General features: G+C 34.3%; 3 protein-coding genes and 1 pseudogene across 5 annotated transcripts; 3 read left to right on the top strand and 1 right to left on the bottom strand.

Moving 5' to 3' along the window:
• Positions 1 to 2,039: 2,039 nt before the first annotated feature.
• Positions 2,040 to 4,679, top strand: LOC106318116 (annotated as a pseudogene).
• Positions 4,680 to 8,417: 3,738 nt separating this feature from the next.
• LOC106318118 (ethylene-responsive transcription factor ERF010-like) lies at positions 8,418 to 9,545 on the top strand. Its single transcript, XM_013755972.1, has one exon. It carries the CDS (start codon positions 8,745 to 8,747, stop codon positions 9,282 to 9,284), a length of 540 nt encoding a protein of 179 aa, XP_013611426.1. The 5' UTR covers positions 8,418 to 8,744; the 3' UTR covers positions 9,285 to 9,545.
• A 1,343-nt stretch (positions 9,546 to 10,888) lies between these two features.
• On the bottom strand, positions 10,889 to 13,359 carry LOC106318117 (OTU domain-containing protein 3). 3 transcript variants are annotated; one of them, XM_013755971.1, is made up of 11 exons: positions 13,218 to 13,359; positions 13,022 to 13,140; positions 12,875 to 12,950; positions 12,653 to 12,802; positions 12,294 to 12,355; positions 12,149 to 12,233; positions 11,912 to 12,061; positions 11,608 to 11,829; positions 11,428 to 11,516; positions 11,198 to 11,337; positions 10,889 to 11,114 (listed from the first exon to the last, which is right to left on the bottom strand). In XM_013755971.1, the coding sequence occupies exons 1-10, from the start codon at positions 13,269 to 13,271 to the stop codon at positions 11,235 to 11,237; spliced, it is 1,110 nt and encodes a 369-aa protein (XP_013611425.1). In that variant the 5' UTR covers positions 13,272 to 13,359; the 3' UTR covers positions 10,889 to 11,114; positions 11,198 to 11,234. The 3 variants fall into 3 exon arrangements, with proteins under 3 accessions (XP_013611425.1, XP_013611424.1, XP_013611423.1); XM_013755970.1 differs by having other exon boundaries at positions 10,891 to 11,114; positions 11,422 to 11,516; positions 12,653 to 12,799; XM_013755969.1 differs by having other exon boundaries at positions 10,892 to 11,114; positions 11,422 to 11,516.
• A 3,466-nt stretch (positions 13,360 to 16,825) lies between these two features.
• On the top strand, positions 16,826 to 18,273 carry LOC106316629 (uncharacterized acetyltransferase At3g50280-like). The gene has a single exon (XM_013754511.1). The coding sequence runs from the start codon at positions 16,915 to 16,917 to the stop codon at positions 18,271 to 18,273; it is 1,359 nt and encodes a 452-aa protein (XP_013609965.1). The 5' UTR covers positions 16,826 to 16,914.
• The last annotated feature ends 2,233 nt before the right edge of the window (positions 18,274 to 20,506 follow it).

Raw genomic sequence — 20,506 nt, forward strand, 5'->3', positions numbered from 1 at the left:
TGCTAAGATAGCTAATAGACTTGTTAGTAATGATTGCTTTCATATTATTCAACCAAAGACATTTGATGTTTGAGATATGTTAGCAAATGAGCATTCATCTAGACATAGAGCTTGCTTAGAATTGTGTCTAGGCTTAAGGTTGATAGTTTGATTGATCATTTGCCATCCTTAGTTCGATACTTGATCACCCAAGGTCTAATCCCTATGCCCATGAGTTCTCTTTTCCTTTAGTCAAGAAAGTATCATTCTGTTATTGCTTTCTAGTTTTAGTCATAGCTTAAAACTCATCTAAATCATTGGTTTCACTTAGATTAAGTAAGTACTTGCATTCTCGGTGCTTTCATATCTCTCAGGACTGGTTCGACAATCACTATACTACAACATTTGTCTTAGGAGCTTGAAAAATCCTAACTCCAAAATTGGCGCCGTTGCCAAATTCTGAGTAGATTTAAACATTGAGATTTAGTCACTTGCTTGAGACTAAGTCATTTTAATTTTGTTTTGTCTAAGGAAGATTTAGTTGGTTTTGCTGATGCAGGTTATCTCTCTGATCCACATTATGCTAGATCTCAGACTGGTTATGTTTTTACACACGGTGGGACAACTATATCCTGGCGATCTGTCTCTCCATCTGATTTTTCCTTCTCATGTTACAATCGTTGGCTAAAGTCAAGTTTTTCAGAAAGGCAAGTAAAAAAATGGTGTTACGCATCTGAGTTTGTTTGATATAGTTATCATGGTTGACCTGTAATGTCTTCTCATGCTTCAGGAGTATAGGGCTAAGCTGTATAAGCTGAAAATAAATGAGAAAAGAGTTGGACGATATACTGCAGGTAAACACACAAGAAATGGTGCTAATGCATCCAAAGTTTGTTGATTCTAAAATGAGATTTTGTTGCGCTTGATCTGTAACTAATGACTTCTCATGCTTCACATCTGTAGCCGCCTGTAGGGCTGAAGTGGCTAAGCTGGAAAAAATTAAAAAGAAACTCAAAAATTCGAACGGCTGGAACCAGTGGAAACGTGTTGTGATAGCCAGAGGGATGAACAAAGGCTGTGTAATCAAACGGTTTCAGTAATCTATAATAATAAAGGAGTTGACTTGAAACAAAAATGAATCCTGCATACTTTTTTTAATCCCGTATATCAGATCTCTTTGTTGTGTAGATATTAATGAACTTGCGTATATTAAAAAAAATGTTATAAACCATTTAGTGATCGACCCATTTATCAGCCCGTGTAGCAAGACGGGCCAAGCCCATCCGCAAGATCATACTGGCGCCTATCTACTCTTGTGTTTATCTACATTATAGTTGGTGTTTATCTTACGTATTGCTAGTCATTATCTAATTAAGGATAAGTACGATCTCATGTCGATCCATTACTTAGACCGTCATTACCATATGTATATAAAAACCAGTTGATCGACCTAATAATACACACAAGTTCCCCTCTTCATTCACAACAATAATGTCAAATTGTCACTGGTTTATTTTTAGAAGTTACGTCATTAATTTACTTGTTTTGTAAAGACAAAAGAAAAAAACAAAAGGACCACACACCAGCTTCGTTATGAGTTTACTCGTTTCCTGACGGACAGATCAATCAGCAAACTCCACATCCCACCCACGGGCTCGCTCGCGCTCTCAGTAATGGCTCAAGACTCTAATGGCCATGGGCGCAGTAACGTTTAGTTTTTAAATGATAATCCCAAAATTTTCTCACTAACATTTATAAGGACTTTCAAAGTTTTTACACCTACGCAATACATGGAATGAGCAAAGTTGCACGTTAAGCTATATTGTAGATTGTTGGTGTTGACTTGTAACAAAAAAAAATACTTTTAACTTATAGAAGTATAAATTAATCAATTCTTATGATACAAAACAAAAATGTTACATTACCTTAAAAATTCACCACAAGCGCGTGATCCACTTCACTGGCCCAAAATCACTCCTAGTCCAAGCGTACATACAGTTGCTTTCCATTTTTTAAATATTCATTTTCTTTGTTTGTTGCTTTGTTAAAAGAATGATTCTATTTTATTTGTTTGTGCAACTACTGTGTAGAAAGGATCCAAAACCAACTGTAGTATGTGAATTGAATTTTAGTCACAATGCAAAAAAATAAAACACACACACCAAAATGTCACTGAGATTTCTTCTCCTCTTCCTCTTTCTCCTCCATGTCTCCCCCGCATTTTCATCACCGGAGCCGAACTACTTCAACTCCCTACTTCCTTCCGACGCAGTTGCGTTACTCTCTTTCAAATCCACCGCCGATCTCGACAACAAGCTCTTGTACTCCCTCACAGAGCGTTACGACTACTGCCAATGGCGCGGAGTCAAATGCGCACAAGGCCGTATCGTTCGCCTCGTTCTCTCCGGCGTCGGCCTCCGTGGATACTTCTCCTCCGCCACTCTTACCCGTGTCGACCAGCTCAGAGTTCTGAGCCTCGATAACAACTCCCTCTTTGGCCCCGTTCCTGATCTCTCCCCCCTCGTTAACTTAAAATCTCTCTTCCTTAGCCGGAACGAGTTCACCGGAGCTTTCCCTCCTTCGATTCTCTCCCTTCACCGGTTAATGATTCTCTCTCTTTCCTATAACAACTTAACCGGTCAGATTCCGTATGAGATAACCGCTCTTAACCGATTAACTTCCTTGAATCTCGAGTTTAACCGCTTTAACGGCACACTCCCGTCGCTTAACCAGCCGTTTCTAACGTCGTTCAACGTTTCCGTTAACAATCTAACCGGAGTAATCCCTGATACTCTAACGCGATTCGACGCGTCTGCGTTTAGGTCTAACGGTGGACTCTGCGGAGAGATCATCAACAGAGCTTGTCCTTCACGCTCGCCGTTCTCCGAGTCAAATAACAAGAACGGTGGAGATGTGGTTATCTCGCCGGTGGTTTCGAGGAAGAAAAGTAAAGAGAATGGGCTAGTTCTGGGCTTCACCGTTGGTCTAGCGTCGCTTATCGTCCTTGGTGTCTGCCTCGTCGTCTTCTCTCTAGTGATGAAGAAAACAAACGATGGTGAGGTTTACGAACCAAGTCAGAAAGGAGAAGCGTCTTCTTCCTGGCAACAACAGCAACAGAATCAATCTCTAAGAACAAGAGCAGTTCCTATTTCGAATTCGAATTCAAATGAAAAGGAAGAAGATAAGCTTCGAATCCCAAACAGTGGTAATCTGATTTTCTGCGGAGGAGAATCGAGTTATACTCTAGAGCAGCTAATGAGAGCTTACGCGGAGCTTCTGGGAAGAGGATCGGTAGGGATTACGTACAAGGCGGGTTTTGATAATCAGCTCATCGTGACGGTTAAGAGACTAGACGCGGCCAAAACGGCAGTGACAAGCGAAGAAGCGTCACATGGAGGTTGTTGGTGGATTAAGACACACGAATCTCGTTCCGATTAGAGCTTACTTTCAATCAAACGGAGAGAGGCTCATCGTCTACGATTACCAACCTAATGGTAGCCTCTTCAATCTCATTCACGGTAAATTTTTAATCTTCTTCAAAATTTGAGGTTTGGTTTAATTTAATTAATCACCGTTTAGTTAAAAAAAATGTGGTTAATTTGCGTTGGTCTTAGTCATGAGGTGACATTTGTTTTGAGGTAGTGGTAGACTATACTATAGAATGACCCACTCTTATGCCGACCACACAGCGACAATCGCGGGGTTTTACTTTTGTAATAATTTACATAAAAAAGTTTTTGTTATTTTGCTCCTCTTTTTTTCCTGGAATTTTCATTGAATTACTTGCCACTAGTGGAATAAGACAGAAACCTGGTGGAACTCTGTGCTGTGTTTGCACGTGAAAAATCTCGTCTTTTGCCATAACCATTACCTTGCGTTAGTGCTTCATAATGAGTTCTTCCTGTTGCTAACCCATTTATGTTTTATATGCCTCTTGGTCCAATATAATTGGACCCATGTATAGCACCAAAGGAGACTAACTAATCTCAGTATTTTTCAGGTTCAAGATCCTCAAGAGCAAGGCCACTACATTGGACATCATGTCTGAAGATTGCAGAGGATGTAGCTCAAGGCTTGTACTACATTCACCAAACATCATCAGCACTAGTCCATGGAAACCTTAAATCAACGAACATCCTCCTCGGACATGACTTCGAAGCTTGTTTAACAGATTACTGCCTCAGCGTCTTGATAGGCTCCTCTTCTTCTTCTTCTTTAGTTTCACCTGATGATGCTGACACTTCCTGTTACAAAGCCCCTGAGATCAGAAAATCATCTCGTAGACCCACTTCCAAATGCGATGTCTACTCCTTTGGTGTCTTGATCTTTGAGCTTTTGACTGGTAAAAGCGCATCTAGGCATCCGTTTATGGCGCCTCATGATATGCTTAGTTGGGTTAGAGCAATGAGAGAAGAAAAGGAAGGTGCTGAGGATAGTAGGCTTGGTATGATGACTGAAACAGCTTGTCTTTGCCGTGTGACATCGCCGGAGCAAAGACCAACGATGAGGCAAGTGATCAAGATGATTCAGGGAATTAAAGAGAGTGTTATGGCTGAAGAAGTGTCTAACTTGTAGGCTTCCCTCCGACTACTTTAGTTTTCTCAGTGGAGGAGCTGAATTTAGAAGGAATAATAATACAAGGGCGTAAAATGTAATTATCTTAGGATGTGGGGTCGGAATCGTAATAGCTTTGAAATTTAGAGGACGAAACTCAAAGAAATTTGTTTTTTTTTCTTCTTTTTTTCGTGGATGATGACTGTGGGTTTAGGTCCCCCCACCTGTCAAGATATTTATGGTCCATTTCCAAAATGAGAAAGGCCCAATTTTGCAAGTATTCACTCACTATTCAGCGACTCTAAAGGCGTCGTTAAATATTGGGCAATGTGTTGCTTAGGCTACTCGAAATCAGCACTTGAAGCGGAAGGTGATTTCAGCATTACTACTATATGTAGTACTTGGGCTTGTTGGCACTTGGCAGCAGTACAATGTACTATTTTTTTTGAGTCACAAGATCATTTTTGAATGCGACTGTGATGTGTAGATTAGAAGTCTACTTACGCTGGATGGTGATTTCAGCATTACTACTATATGTAGTGACATCAAACGATGGTGTGGTCAGGTTGAAAGTTTTCACTATCGTCATGTTCATCGAGAAGAGAATGCTGTTGCGCATGAACTAGCAAAGCGAGCCACAACGGCTCAGCCTTTTACTTCTTTATCTTGTTTCATTCCATATTGGTTAACACCGATGTGCTTTGTAATGTTACATTTATCAATTCTAATAAATGTTAATTTGTGGGGGAAAAAACAACATGATATTTTAAAAAGAACATGTAACAAAGTGGTCCATTTTCTAGGAAATGAATTGATTTCTCAGCTTTTCAGTGGTAATTGGCGCCATGTTCACGTGCCAGCTGGGTCACAGCTTAAAGTTTCATTGTTAAATCGTATTTTTCATACGAATACTACTTCCCTTGTGAAATTATTTGTTTTTTGTAGATCTTGATATTTTAGTTATAAACCAAAGTCGTGGGAACAATCCAAATATCACTAGACTTGGTGTCCTACATATTTTTCTATAACAGTTCCACTATTATTAGGCTATTCAGAAAAATATTTTGCGTGTAAGGATTCCCAAATAAGCATCAAATTATTATGAAAGGAACGTAAATTATTAAATAAAAAATCCTTAATGTATTGTAATTAAATAAAATATCCTTAATGTATTGTAATTGTTTTTTAATGCATTGTAATTGCTACTTGTCCTGTTGTCCATGTAATACAAAACAATCATTTTATACTATCGGAATAATTATAATATGTACACTGATGCTTATATATATTATATTAAGGATTAAGGACCATCGAACGGAAAACTGAAGGAAAAAGTTTTCATTTCTAAAATGTCTATTTGGAAAATTATGACCTGCAAGAATATTATTGAAATCGTGAAGAAAACAAGCCAAGAGAGCAACAACATCATATTGTATATTAAAAAAATCATATAATATGGTTGAACTTATTAGTTGAAGATTATAGTTTTTTATTTACTTATTTTTGAAGATTATAGTTAAATCACGTATACTTGACAAAAAAAAAAGTTAAATCACGTATACGCTGTGGATAATCCATAAGAATAAAGATCATTATCTAAATAAAATTTAAAATGAAGAAAATACAACTCGACGCTCCTGAAAATAACATCAAACAATTATTAGAAGATCGGTTCTTTCGGGACCGACATATTGCTATTATAATCAGTCTCCCACCTGCTGCGTATGATAATTCAAAATTTACCAATTAATTAATGTATGTATGTTATGTTATTATGTTATTGATCATATTATTGATTTGTTGTTGTAATTCTTTTCAAACAAAAATATTATTTGTAACTGTGCTTCTTAAATTATATAATTAGCATTATTATGTATACGTGGGTTCCAAATACAAGGAAACTAAAATAATCCCGAGACTAACCCTGGGAGTAAAAAAATACGAGAGAAAAAAAAGAACAAAACTGAAAATTACGGAGGAATAAAAGGGACAAAATGGACAATACACAAAATACGTGACGTAATTTGATTACAGATAAAGTCAATAATATCTAAAGGTATAGAGATATATTCTTCAATAGTTCAAGTGTTAAAGCAGAGTATTAATGCAGAGGAGGCGGAGAGTTCCCATTATATATCATTTTGAGTTTCAAAAAAAAAAAAAAAAATCTAAAGGTATAGAGTCACCGACCACCGACCTACCTTTCTTCCTCCACTATCTTATACCACACCGTATACCGTATAGAAAATGGGATACATTCATACATATGCCTCGCCGTTTGTAGAATATTTTTCACCATATGCTATTTTCTTATTACAACATCTGTATTCTCATGTTTTATATGCAACATTGTATACACCTGATATAAGATTTTAGTTGATAATCGGAAAGGTAAGCCGTATTGGTCATGATTATGTCTACATAGCTTCTGATGTCTATCCGGACAGGATGTCAAGGTATCTTTCGTATAAATTTATCAGAATCTAATAAAAATATTTAGGATACAGACAGAAATATTATGTTAGTTATTCGTAGGGCTGGGCAAATAAACCGAACCCGAAAACCCGAACCGAATCCGATCCGATAAAAATGAATCCGAACCGATCCGAACCCGACGTAAATACCGAATGGATCTTGTTTTGTGGTATTTCGGGTTATGGATATTATCCGAACCGAACCCGAATCTAAATGGATATCCGATAGAACCCGAAACATTCAAAATCTCGAAAAGATCTCGTACCAAACATGATGTCAATTCCTAATATGTATCCAAAATACACTAAGAAATATTGAAAATCTAAAATACTTATCTATTACATGAAGGTTGATGGTTGAAGATGGCCGTTGAATCTTGAAGTATTTAGATTTAGATTTTGTTTTCGTTAAACAATGTTTCTCATTTCATGAAAACTTGGTTTTCATTTTATGTTTTTATTTATTTGGTTTTCTTTTTATCAGTAAATATGTTTATTTTTCGTTTGACTTTGAATGATCACGGTTGATGTTGCTTACTTTTTGAATCGATCTTACTTAAGTTTTGGTTACAAAATAGGTACAAATCAGGTATTTTAAAACTGAAGAACCGATTTTATTCATGTTTTGGTTATAAAATAGGTAAAAATCAGGTACTTTTAAACCGAAAAACCGATTGGAACCCGAACCCGAAAGTATATTGGGTTGTACCGGTTCTTTGAAGATTTACTAACCCCGACCCGAACCCGATAGAACCCGAACCGGCCCCGAACCGAACTTTTATATAATCCGAATGGGGCTGATTTTGATAAACCCGAAAAACCGAAACCCGATTGGATAAAATCGAAACCCGATTGGGACCCCGAATGCCCATGCCTAGTTATTCGTACCAGGGTGCATTCGTATTTCGTAGACAAAAATATCATAGTAGAAGAGTTTCAGCGTGGGGATGGATGGTAAAATATTTAGAGAAATTTTTCAGGACAATTTTTTTTAGTTTTTATAAAAAAAATAACCAAAATAAATTTTATTACAAGATAAAAATATATATTTTTTTAAATGTATTTTTATTCTATAATTAACTAATCTACACTTAGAATTTAGAGTTAAGAGGTGAGATTTTGAAAATAGAATTTCAAATTTTTTAAAAGTAAATATTAAAATTTTCAAAATAAAAATAAACTATTTTAGTCATTTTCTATAGTGAGAACTATTTTTGTGGCAAAATAAATATTAAAATTTTCAAAATAAAAATAACTATCAGAGAAAATTGATCAAATATTTATTAGAGAAGAGACGAATAATAATTATATTGATATGCGCATGTCATCTCCACCACCTATTCTCCCGCCTATCCTCTTATAAAGTTTCTGCTCCATAAAAAAACAATTAACACAGAAGATACAGCTTTCATCATCGCCCCATATTCATTTATTTATTTATTTTATATTTTTGAGCTGATATTATAACTACAAAACGAATCCACGACCACGAAGACAAGTTTATCTGCTAAATCCAACTAAACACAACTATCTTCTCTCTTTACTTTTTTTTCTTTTGTCGGTGAATTTGGAATTTTCTCACCGCCATATCACCATAATAACACCTGCAACCTCCCCTCTCTCTCTCTATCTCTCTCCGACATATTTATTCTCTATCATCTTCAGCAAATCGGTCAAATTCTCAAAACCCACCTCAAAAGTCTCTCTCTTTGGAGGGTTTACGAATTAAGATCCTCCATGGACGGCGGCGGAGTAGCTGACGTGGCAGTCGCCATGACGACGAGGAAGAGAGAGAGACCTTACAAGGGCATAAGGATGAGGAAGTGGGGAAAATGGGTTGCGGAGATTCGAGAGCCTAACAAGCGGACAAGGCTATGGCTTGGCTCTTACTCCACTCCCGAGGCGGCGGCGCGAGCTTACGACACGGCGGTTTTCTACCTCAGAGGACCAACGGCGAGGCTCAACTTCCCTGAGTTTCTTACCGGAGAGAAATTCTCCGAGGAGGACATGTCGGGTGATACGATTAGGAAAAAAGCGACGGAGGTCGGTGCTCAGGTAGACGCTTTGGGCACGGCGGTGCTAAATAGCCGCCACCGTGTGTTTGGTCAGAACGGAGAGAGTGATGATAGTGATAAGAATTTTCATCGGAGTTATCGAAACGGTGAGTCAGAAGAAGATGATAAGAGTTTGAAGAGTGGCGGCTGGTTATTGGAACGGGTTGACTTGAATAAGGTACCCGACCCGGAAAACTCCGATGACGACTGGGAAAGCAAATAAAAAATTTAAAATATATTTTGGAGCGGTGGCTGCTGCTAACGCACGCCTCGGCCTACCTCTGCGGAAATCGGTAGCACCGGTTATGTTTTTTTTTTTTGCATTATCTACAAATTTTAGTTTTTTCAGTTATTAGTTTCTGCATATTTTTTGTCTTTTATTACGACGGTGCGGTTTATGGAATTTTAGGCTATTGCTTTAATAATGCAAAATGTATATTATCACTCATTAATAATTAATGAAAGTCGCCTTATTGTTAAATTATACTATAGCAATTCTCTTCTCGCAAGATCATCTTCGACTCATCTCTATTTTTATCTCTATATTTTCTTTTAAAATAGAAAAACTCTATTATAGAGGTGAAAATGTCCTAATGTATGTATCTACAATAGAATTTTTCTATTCATAGAGAAAAATATAGAGATATGCTATTTTCAATTCTAAATATAAAGGCAAAAAAATATTTTTTCTCTATATTTTTCTCTAAAATAGAGGAACTCTATTATAGAGACGTACATTAAAGCATTTTTACTTCTGTAATCTATAATAGAGATCTCTATTTTAGAAAAAATTATAGACTCGCACAACATCGGAGATTCTCAAAATAACACAAGTTGAAAACAAGAAGACCTTTTCCTAATGTATTTGTTAATATTTTTGTATACAAGTGATTCATAAAAGTATAGTGGTGTTTTTTTCCTGAATAATCCGGAGGTAATCCGGACCTTAGATCCAACTAACCTTCATAGACTGGGGTGATACCAAGATATGGCGTAACCTATCTTTTCAACGGAAATTGAACTAAAAATACAATAGAATCGAACGCTAAAACACTAGCTCAATGCACTGTGTATAACGGTGCTTTCTTAGATGCCAACTCTTTTGTTATAGTGAAGTGTAGGGGATTGTTAGAAGGATTAAATCGAAAGGATGGGATGTCAAGTTGAATAATAAAAACGGGACAAAGTGTGACCTACATGCTTATCATATAAAAGCAACTTGACATGCTCTATCTCTATTAATTACGTCCGGATTTTTTGTTTCTGTTAATTAATAGTCATTTATATACATACGCGATGCATATATGGATAAGATTTTGGGTCGACGGGGACTTGGGTGTGTTTTGTCTTTTGTCTTCTGCGGCATTTCTCTTTGTCCTGTGGGCACCATTTAGATTTTTTATGCTGTCTTTTTCAAGTTATATTATTATAAATAATTATCATTGCTGCTTTATTTTTGAGATATAGTATGTTTTAAACAAATTTGCTTTATCTTGTATATATCGGAGTTTTGAAAATTTCCTTAACCATACGTCATATTCATATATATTCAGGGGCCAATGAAAAGTATGTCGTATTAGTATGTATTCTCGTATATGTATTGTATTTTTCATTTTCTTTTCATACTTCCTATTCAGATCGTGCTAGGAGTCTTAGTTATGCCAACGCTTCTTGGGGAAAAAATACATTGACATTTCTCGCATGGTTTATATTAGTACGTCTATTATTTATGTTTGTTATATATTACTTGTTATTATAAAACATGATGGAAATTAGAAAGCGACCAAAATCAGGAAGAGTACAGCTTTCAGTTCACAAAAAAGTAGATAAATAAACTTTTTAGAAATTGGGTTATTTCAATAGCTATCTTCTATGTATGCATATATGTTCTGCAAGAGTTTTTATTCTTTCGGTAAATTAATCATACAACAAAAGCTAAACCCGAGAGTAAAATCATCCTTAGAATCAAAAATTCATAAATAATCCCATACCTCTGAGCAAAGCTGTTATGTCAAATATTCAATCCATCCTTAGAAGATCATCTTCTTTGCCCCTGAAGAAGAGAATAATCATACGGGAATTACTAGGTGAAAAACCAAAATTACTCTTCTTTCTTTAGTGAAAAAAGTTAATCACCTTTATACTTGTGTATGTGTGTGAGAGTGAGACTTCATTATATACAAAGAGCACCCAAATCTGGTGCATTTGTTTCAATTTCATTCGATGTTCCTCTCCGTAGATTCTTTCTCCCCTTCTTTGACTCCATTGTTTGGCTCCTGTTATATTCAGTTATGAAGAAATACATATCTTTAGTTATGTCTTGCGAGTGTTTTTATAGAACTGAATCCAAGAAACTTAACACTAACAGTTTAACAGAGGATCTCCCAGTTGCTGTTCCGCAGCAGGACTTGTATTTCTTCTTAGAACCACATGGACATGCTTTATTCCTTGGGATCTTTTACAGTTTTACGCAAAGTTTACTTACATATATCAAAAATTTCAAATCAGAATTCAGCAATTCTCATGGTTTAAGCAAGCAAACGAACCTTCTCATCGTTCTGTAAGCTAAACTTGGCAAGGACTGTCTCTATGTTACTGCAGCTAGATGACTCCTCCTCATTGGTAGCCTCATTGCTTTCCATTGTACTGTCACTCGCTTCCTTCCGATTTGTGATATCTGCTGCATTTTCAGTCAAAGACTCCATTCCTCTCTCTGCTATCAAAAACTCTATCGCAGCATCCACATCACCATTTACTTGTACTAGAACCTAAAAGGCAGTGCGGTTCCAGATAAGAGAGCACTAATAATCATATCCTTTTCACAAATTAACCAAGCAATCGGCTTATCACCTGTTCAGCTTTCTCAGCATTGTCACAACAACTACCCGACATGACTACTTTAACAGCCCCAGCATCCACATCACACTTATCACTTCTGGTTTTCGACTTGCACTCCGTGGCTTTCGCTTGTTTAGATGCTGCTGATACTTTAGCATCAGCCTTTCACAAAAGCTGGAATCTATTAGAACAGTGCAACCAAAGCATCTAAACCCATAAACACACCGAGATAAAAGCTTAGCGTAAAACCTCTATCACAACAGGCCTAGCTGGTCCTCCACAAGCATCTTCCTTGGAACGCACACTATTATAGTGTTCCCCATCGTGGTAAGACCTAAACAAGGGAGTAAATTTAACCATCTCCATCCTCCATCAAACAGAATCAAGAACTTACAGATGGATCATGCGGGTTCTCGAATCTTCAAAGTTGCGTATATACCAACGGGGTGACATACTCTGCAAACAAATAGAAGAATCCTCAACCATAAGGGCATGATTAACCCCGGTCTTTTAGTCGGAGTTCTTAACTCATTTTACACTTTTCGGCTAAGAGACGGTGCTTTTATACTTTATTTAAGTGACGGTTTTTAGCTTTTCGTAGATTTTTTAAGTGACGGTTTTTAGATTTTCTTAGTTAAAATCTAAGAAAAACTAAGAACCGTCTCTTAGCCGAAACTAGGGTTAATCATCGTCTGAGTATGATTCTCATCTCACATAGCAAATAGAGAGAATAACAATCATTATTATTATTACCCTGTGGATACATATGTTACTACGTGTGACAAGAGAAGCTGCTTGTAACTCCATATTCCCAGCCCAAGTCCCATCATCGTCCATGGTTTTACAGTAATCCTCAAAAGGAACATCGTCTTCGATAAAAGGCTCAAACATTTCACGATTCTTCTGTAAAAAATTCCATTAGCCATATAATACATTTACAGGATCGCCTAAGAATCTAATGGTGGGACACCTTACCACTATGTACTGTACAACCATGCTACGGTACTTGCTGTGTTCATCCTCGTTGCCTTCTAATTGATCGGCGAGTGACCTGCGAAGACGAATTCAATCTAATTTCGTCTTCAAACATAATCGAAGAGACGATGAATAGCAGAGACGGACCTGAAGAAGCAATTACCGTCTGCAGTGACTTGGATGATCTTAAGCCCTAAGGAGTCAAGCTGAGCACGGAACTGAGAGAGATCACAATCATTTCCTTCCTTCTTCTTCTTATTCTCCACCTAATCAATCCAATCACCAATTACATACCTCCGGATCCAAAACAGTAGCAGAAGAAGAGCTCGGAGGAGAGACGCACCTGACGCGGTTGTTTCTTAGGCTTAGATGATTTTTGCTGCTTAGCTTTTACCATTTTTGTTTTCGTTTCTTCTTCTCAGTCGGATAGCTGCGGCGGCGTGATAACACTAACTATTCGTCGCCGTCGAACAAAACAATACTTGGGCCAAAAGAGCTCATAACAAAATGGTCCATTGGCCCAATAACCTTCAAAAATCTAGCTCGGCCCTTCTGAATATATTATTATGGAGAAAATTATTTCATCATGTACCATCTAATCCAATGGTGTTACAACACCCTCCTTCATAAGAATCTTAGTTTGAATTTCTCAACTAAAATAATATTATTCTTCTACTTAGGGCTGGGAAAAAAACCCGGATCCGAAGAACCGAACCCAACCCGATCCAAAAAAATAGTACCAAATTTGAACCGAAATTGATTACATATACAAACGGGTTCAAAATTTTGGTATCTAAAGAACCAAACCCGAACCCGACCCGAACCGAAGTATCTCGGATACCCGAATGTAACCAAAATATATTTATATACCTAAATATATTACTTATTTTTAGATTTAATATAGATTAAAACATCCAAAATATATAAGATATTTTAAAGTTGTCTAAAATACTTGAAAATATACATAAATAGTCAAAAGTAAATGTCTAAAATAGCTAAAATATATTCAAAACACCAAAATGGTTGAAATATCTATTGATTTTTTATCCAAATATTTAAATCAGACCAATTTATATGTTATTTTTAGGTATTTGGCCGTATATTATACAAATTTATATGTAATATATTATTTTGATTTATAGATTTTGAGAAATTTTAAGCATATAATGAATATTAAAATTTTAAAAATAATTTAAATGGGTTATCCGAATCCGAACCGACATTTAGAAATATCCGAATGAGACTGAAATCTTTAAACCCGAAACTCCGAAACCCAATTAGATCCAAACCGAACCCGAATGGGTACCCATTCGGGTACCCGAACGCCCACCCTACTTTTACTATAAATCAATAACATATTTAAGTAATATTTTGTGAAATGATACATGTATCTTAAATATCTGATGAATATCTTAAAAATTAGATATTTATTTTATCTTTTTTTAATCAAAATATTCAAATGAAGTATATTCCGTGATAATAATCTTATTGATGAGAGAATACCGAAGGTAATGATCGATCGAGCATTCGAATGTGTGCATTGTTGCATGTAGAGCCATTTTGTAATAACCATGTGTGTTAATACACATAAAAGTGTTAATCTTGATTGTGATATTAGTATAACTGGGGACTCGTATAGTCGTATGTGTATTACATAATGTGCTGAGACAGTTAAACTAATATAAGTTCTATAATCATGTAAAAACATGTCGAAATTAAATAAAAACTAGATATTGACCCGCGTTTTAGCGGAGATAATTTTTTTGTTAATTTTTTTGTAAATTTTTTATATAATCGTATTTTTCTTCATTTAAAGTAGGTGTAGACATAAAATTCGTAACCCAAAGTTAGTACCGAACTCAAACCAAAAAAATAATCCATACATATCTGAAATGTAAAAAATCCATAATAGGTCTTGTAGGGTGGTACACCACGTATCCACCCGAAGTGCTATTAGGTGAATCCGAACAGACAATCTGAAAAACAAAAAAACCTTTAAAAAATCCAAAAAACCGATCCAAAATTCCAAATTAATCGCAAATATAAATATTTGAAACATAATATGTACTTCAAATATTCAATTCCATAATTATTTTGAAATTATATCTAAAAATAAGTATTAAATCCTCAATAAGTACCTTAAATATTCAATCCTATATAAATAAGTTTATTTTTTATATTTTGCTTTTCAATTTTGAATTTAACTTCGGATATATCCGAACCAAACTCACATAACCTGAATCGGAACAATATACGGTTACTTTATGGATTTTATATGTGATACAAATTAGAAGCACAACCGATGTGTTATATCTTATTCGATCTGTACTTACAAATTTACCAGAATGAGACTTAGGATGTGATGTAAATTAGAACCAAAATTTCCAATACCCAACCTATATCGCAATGGGTACATGAACGCTCAAGTATAATTTAAGTATGTTTTATGTTTTGTTCAATTAGTTTTATATTTGATAAATATTTTATATGTGTTGAAATAACCCGTGAAACTATACTCATAAAAATATCAAAAATAATATGTTCCAACATATCATTAAATATTAATGACTGTTACTATTTATTTTATAATATATATATATATATATATCTAATTTTAATATTTTATCTATAAGAATTATATTATATGTATTTGGTGAGGGTTTTAAAGAATTTGTTTTTCGCATTTGAATTAAAGTACAATTGTATATATGAATTAGTAGGCTTATTTAATTCTTTTTAAATTAATATTATTTATCTAAAATTATTGTTAATATAAATTGAATTCATTATTTAAAAAAATGGATTAATTATTTAGTTCCCTAATTCTAGGTTAGGATATATATTTAATAATAATTAAGTTAGATATAAACAGAAATAATAGGAAAGCTAATTAAATGTAATGGTCTAACTTAGACTATTTGTCAGTAGATAAAAAATATGATCCTAAATTAATAGATCAGATAATTAGATTATTAAAGTAAACGCAACTCGTCTGTGCATGTACTCTCAACATCCTTGGTTTAATAATTTTATTTGCCACCATGTGTACAAACATTAATGGTTAACCTAGACTATTTGTAAATTGATAAAAAAATATGACCTAAATTAATAGAGCAGATAATCTATACTATTAAAGCAGGATCCTATTGTCATAATTATCTTAGGGGCATGTTTCCTTCACTAACATTGCATGTTTCATTAAAGGCAATTAAGTAATATTAATAACAAATCTATATTGGATCATTATTTTTGGATCCATCCCAAATCAAATCTCTCTTGGGCCATTTGGGCCTATTAAAAAATCAGATTCAATTCTCACCTTTTTTTTTCCTTTGGACCATTGAGTCCAAGTTCAAATAATTTTTTTTCAACTATTCTTAATTATTATTTTTTTCTTTTCTTAATATAATTTAAGCATTCATAAAAATAATTGAATTTTTTTATTGAAAATCATAAATCTTTATTAAAAGTATATAATTTTTTAATTAAAATATTAACCCCATAATAAAATTAATTTATCAGAGTTATACCAACTTAATTCATTAAAAAATAAAGTTTATTTTTTTAACATAAATAGTCATTTAAAATGAAATCGATAAATAAAGATGAATTTTTAAATCTTTTATAGAATAAAACACAAATATAGGAAAATATGACATTTACTAAATATTTGTCAATTGAAAAAATAATAATAATAAACCCGCGGGTCAAAATCTAGTTAGATAATTAAAGTAAACGCAACTTGTCTGTGCATGTACTCTCAACATCCTTGGTTTAATAATTTTATTTGCCACCATGTGTACAAACATTAATGGTTAACCTAGACTATTTGTAAATCGATAAAAAATATGACCTAAATTAATAGAGCAGATAATTAGATAATTAAAGTAAACGCAACTTGTCTGTGCATGTACTCTCAACATCCTTGGTTTAATAATTTTATTTGCGACCATGTGTACAAACATGTGCATAGATTCAGAAAAGGATCCCTCAAAAACTACATCTAACAAAAAGAAGAAGAAGAAGAAGAAGAGTAAGAGATGGAAGATTTGGTGCTGAAGTCAACGAGCATTGTGCGTCCCAGAAACATTGCTAACCAATCAATATCAGATCGTGTGAAGAAGATCAATCTGACTCCATGGGATCTCTTGCGTCTTAGTTTTTGTTATCCTCAAAGAGGTCTCTTCTTTCACAAACCTGACGATTTAGATATTGATACAATCATCTCAAAGCTAAAAACTTCACTCTCTATTGCTCTCCATCACTTTTACCCTTTGGCTGGTCGTCTTGTCAAAGAAGTCAACGAAGAGGATAACACTGTCTCCTATTTCATCAGCAGCTGCGATGATGGTTCCGGTTCGGGTGGTGTGAAGTTTGTTCACGCTGCAGCTAAAACAATACCGGTCAGTGATCTGGTTAAGTCCGGTTTTGTCGATGGATTGCTCGGTTCTTTCTTCTTCCCTGCGACTGGAATCAAGAACTATCAAGGTGTGTCAAACCCTTTACTTATGGTCCAAGTAACAGAATTAAAAGATGGGATTTTCATCAGCTGTGGCTATAATCATACCGTTGCTGATGGCAAATCGATCTGGAAATTCATCAATGCATGGTCAGAGATTTGCTCCAAGGGTTCTGGATCTGTCCCCATGGATCTTTACCTCAAAGGTTGGTTTCTTGATCGTATCGAATATCCAATCCGAATCTCAGATCCTGAAACAGAACAGCCTAGTAACGGTGCTTCAACAACATCAAATATGTTACAAGAGATTGTATTTCGTCTTACAAAGGTGAATGTGCTAAAACTGAAAGCTAAAGCTAACGATGAAGCTGTGTCCAACGAAGATGGAGAGATCTCTTCGTTTCAGGCGGTTTTAGGACATATATGGCGTTCAAAGGTCAAACACGGTGGCATGAGCCGAGAAGAAGAAACACATTGTAGAGTACCAATAGACATGAGACAGAGGCTAAACCCAAAGCTAAAAGAAGACTGTTTCGGGAACTTGGTTCATACCGGAATAGTAACCGTTAAAGTTGGGGAGATGCTGGACCATGGTTTAGGCTGGTTGGCTCAGAAGATAAACAGAGTGGTTAGGTCGCAAACCGATGATAATGTAAAAGCATTTGGAGAGAATTGGGTCAAGAATGTTGAGATTCCGGTTTCTGTTAGTGCCACTCTGCTTGTTAGTAGCTGCCCCCGGTTTAATGTGTATGGAAACGATTTTGGGTGGGGTAAACCGATCGGTTTACGTTCTGGACCGCCACTTAGCAATGGGAAACTAGTGGTTATCCAAGGGGTGGGAGAAGGAGGTCTTGAATTTCAAGCTTGTTTCCCTTGTCAAGTTATTGTAAAACTATTGTGTGATGCTGAGTTTCTGGAGTATGTGGACACTGCTTCATGATTTATGTCAGAGGTTTACACGATCGATGTGTTTTTTTTTTGTCTTTCGATTTTACACAGTCTCTGTGTATTATGAAAACTAACATTTTGTTTTAACGTTTTTATTCAATATACTTACTAAACAAAATAACATATTAGATTTTTTTTTTTTTTTGAACACAAAATAACATATTAGATTGACCAATCTTGTTCTTCTTGCAAAAATCCATTGAACACCAAACTTACAAATTATAGAAAAGAAAAAGCATTAGTTTATTATTCAATTATAATTTTATAATTAAAATTAATTATTTTATATAAAGTAGGTCTAATAGATTTACTTATACAATTTTTAAAAAATCAGTAAGTTTTTTATTATGCATAAATTTTAATAAGTTATTTTGTTGGATTTAAATATTAAATTTTATAACGTAGAAAACTAATAATTTCTCAATTAACCATTCAACTAATAGCTTCTAGCTTTCACAACATTTATTTAATTAGAATGTATGAAAATAAATATTTTATTAGAATCTGCAGGGTGAGGACAGTAGTTGTTTATCATTTTTTTTTTTTATCAAATCATATCTTTATACATTATGTTTGATATATATGCATGTATCTTTCTTAATTACAAGATATTCTCTATGACAATTTGGAAAACATCATCAGTCTCAGATAGAAGTAGAACTAAACACCGTGTGATTCCCTGTGTTAAGTTCATAAACTGTAGAAACAAAACAATTTAAATCCACCGACAAAATAAATAACAATTACCAAAAAGTTGAATACATATAGATAATATATTCCCTGTGATCATCAGCGCCCTGCGCAGGGTGAAGAAACTTAAAGAAATTATAAGTTTGAATATATAGATATTAGAAATGTAAAAGTCATAGACACAAATATTACATGTTATTTATGTTAAGGGATTCAACGAAAATGTGGATATCTAAATAAAGTAAGCTTCAAAGTTTTTTAAAACTTGTGTTATTTGTTTTGTGTGATTGAAGTATAGTTCGTGAAAATGAATTTGTAAAAGTAACTTGTGTGATTGAAGTATAGTTCGTGAAAATGAATCTATAAGAGTAAACAAAAACTTATATAAAATTAATTATGAAATAAAGATAAAACGAAACATAGGCGATAAAATAAAATAAAATGTGAAAGCATATCCTATATAATAAGGAAACAAAATAAATAAATAAACTAAGAAAACTACGACTGCTGTGAAAAGTATCTTCAAAACTCTTCGTTTACAATTTTTTAAAGTCCACCATTGGTGTACTGGTTTTGTTAATGATGATTCAGAAATAGTGATGTGGTGAGGAGTTGTGTTGCAGACACTGCGTATTTATATAGAGTTTTAATGATGAAAACAAATAGCCAAAATTATAGTAGCAAATATTTACTAATTAATATTTCCATACTTGCCGTACAATTTACTTTAAAACTGGTCTTTTCACATGGTGTTTTAAAAAACGCAGTTTTCAAATTAGGCAAAATTTGGATCTTGAATCGTATATGGAAACATGTTTCTCAACGACTATAATTGAGGTAAATTATTTGATGGTTTTAAAAATTCATTTAGTGAAGATTATGAATTGATTATAAACTTGATAAATAGTATAGTACAACAAGATTTGCATTATGGCGAAAGAGAATATTCAGTATCCATATTCTTAGGTAATCCCAAATAAATTTAATTTGTAAAATAAGGAAATCTGATGAAATAAAGTTAGCCGATGGAATTAATATGTTTGTAGTATATGACCAAATATTCACATTCCCTATAGCTTATAAATTAGAAATATTTATACCATAAATAAGGAATTAATTCAAACCATATAGAAGTAGCTTAAATTTGGAACGTATAAAATAAGAAAATCTGAGGAAGTAAACCTTGTCAATCTAAGCATTAAACTGTTTGTAGGCCAAGGGAAAAATATTGACTTGATTTTCAAAATCATCGGAAGAAAATCAATTATGAATTGATTACACACTTGACTCCAAAATTTAAGATCTGATTGATACGTTTTTAAAATCTAAACTGGCCAAATCCTTGGTTTTCTTCCGATGATTTTGATAATATACCGTATATACCACTTACCTAATTTTGTTATTGCGTGATGCGTTTTCATGAAATTGGTATTATAAGATCCGTGATGGTCACGCCAAAAATATATCATAAATATTTCCCTATCGATTAAGGTAAGTATTTCGATTCTTTGAATTTTGTTTCTTTTTATACGTTA

The sequence above is a fragment of the Brassica oleracea genome, chromosome C9, assembly GCF_000695525.1.
Source record: "Brassica oleracea var. oleracea cultivar TO1000 chromosome C9, BOL, whole genome shotgun sequence".
NCBI classification, from domain to species: domain Eukaryota; kingdom Viridiplantae; phylum Streptophyta; class Magnoliopsida; order Brassicales; family Brassicaceae; genus Brassica; species Brassica oleracea.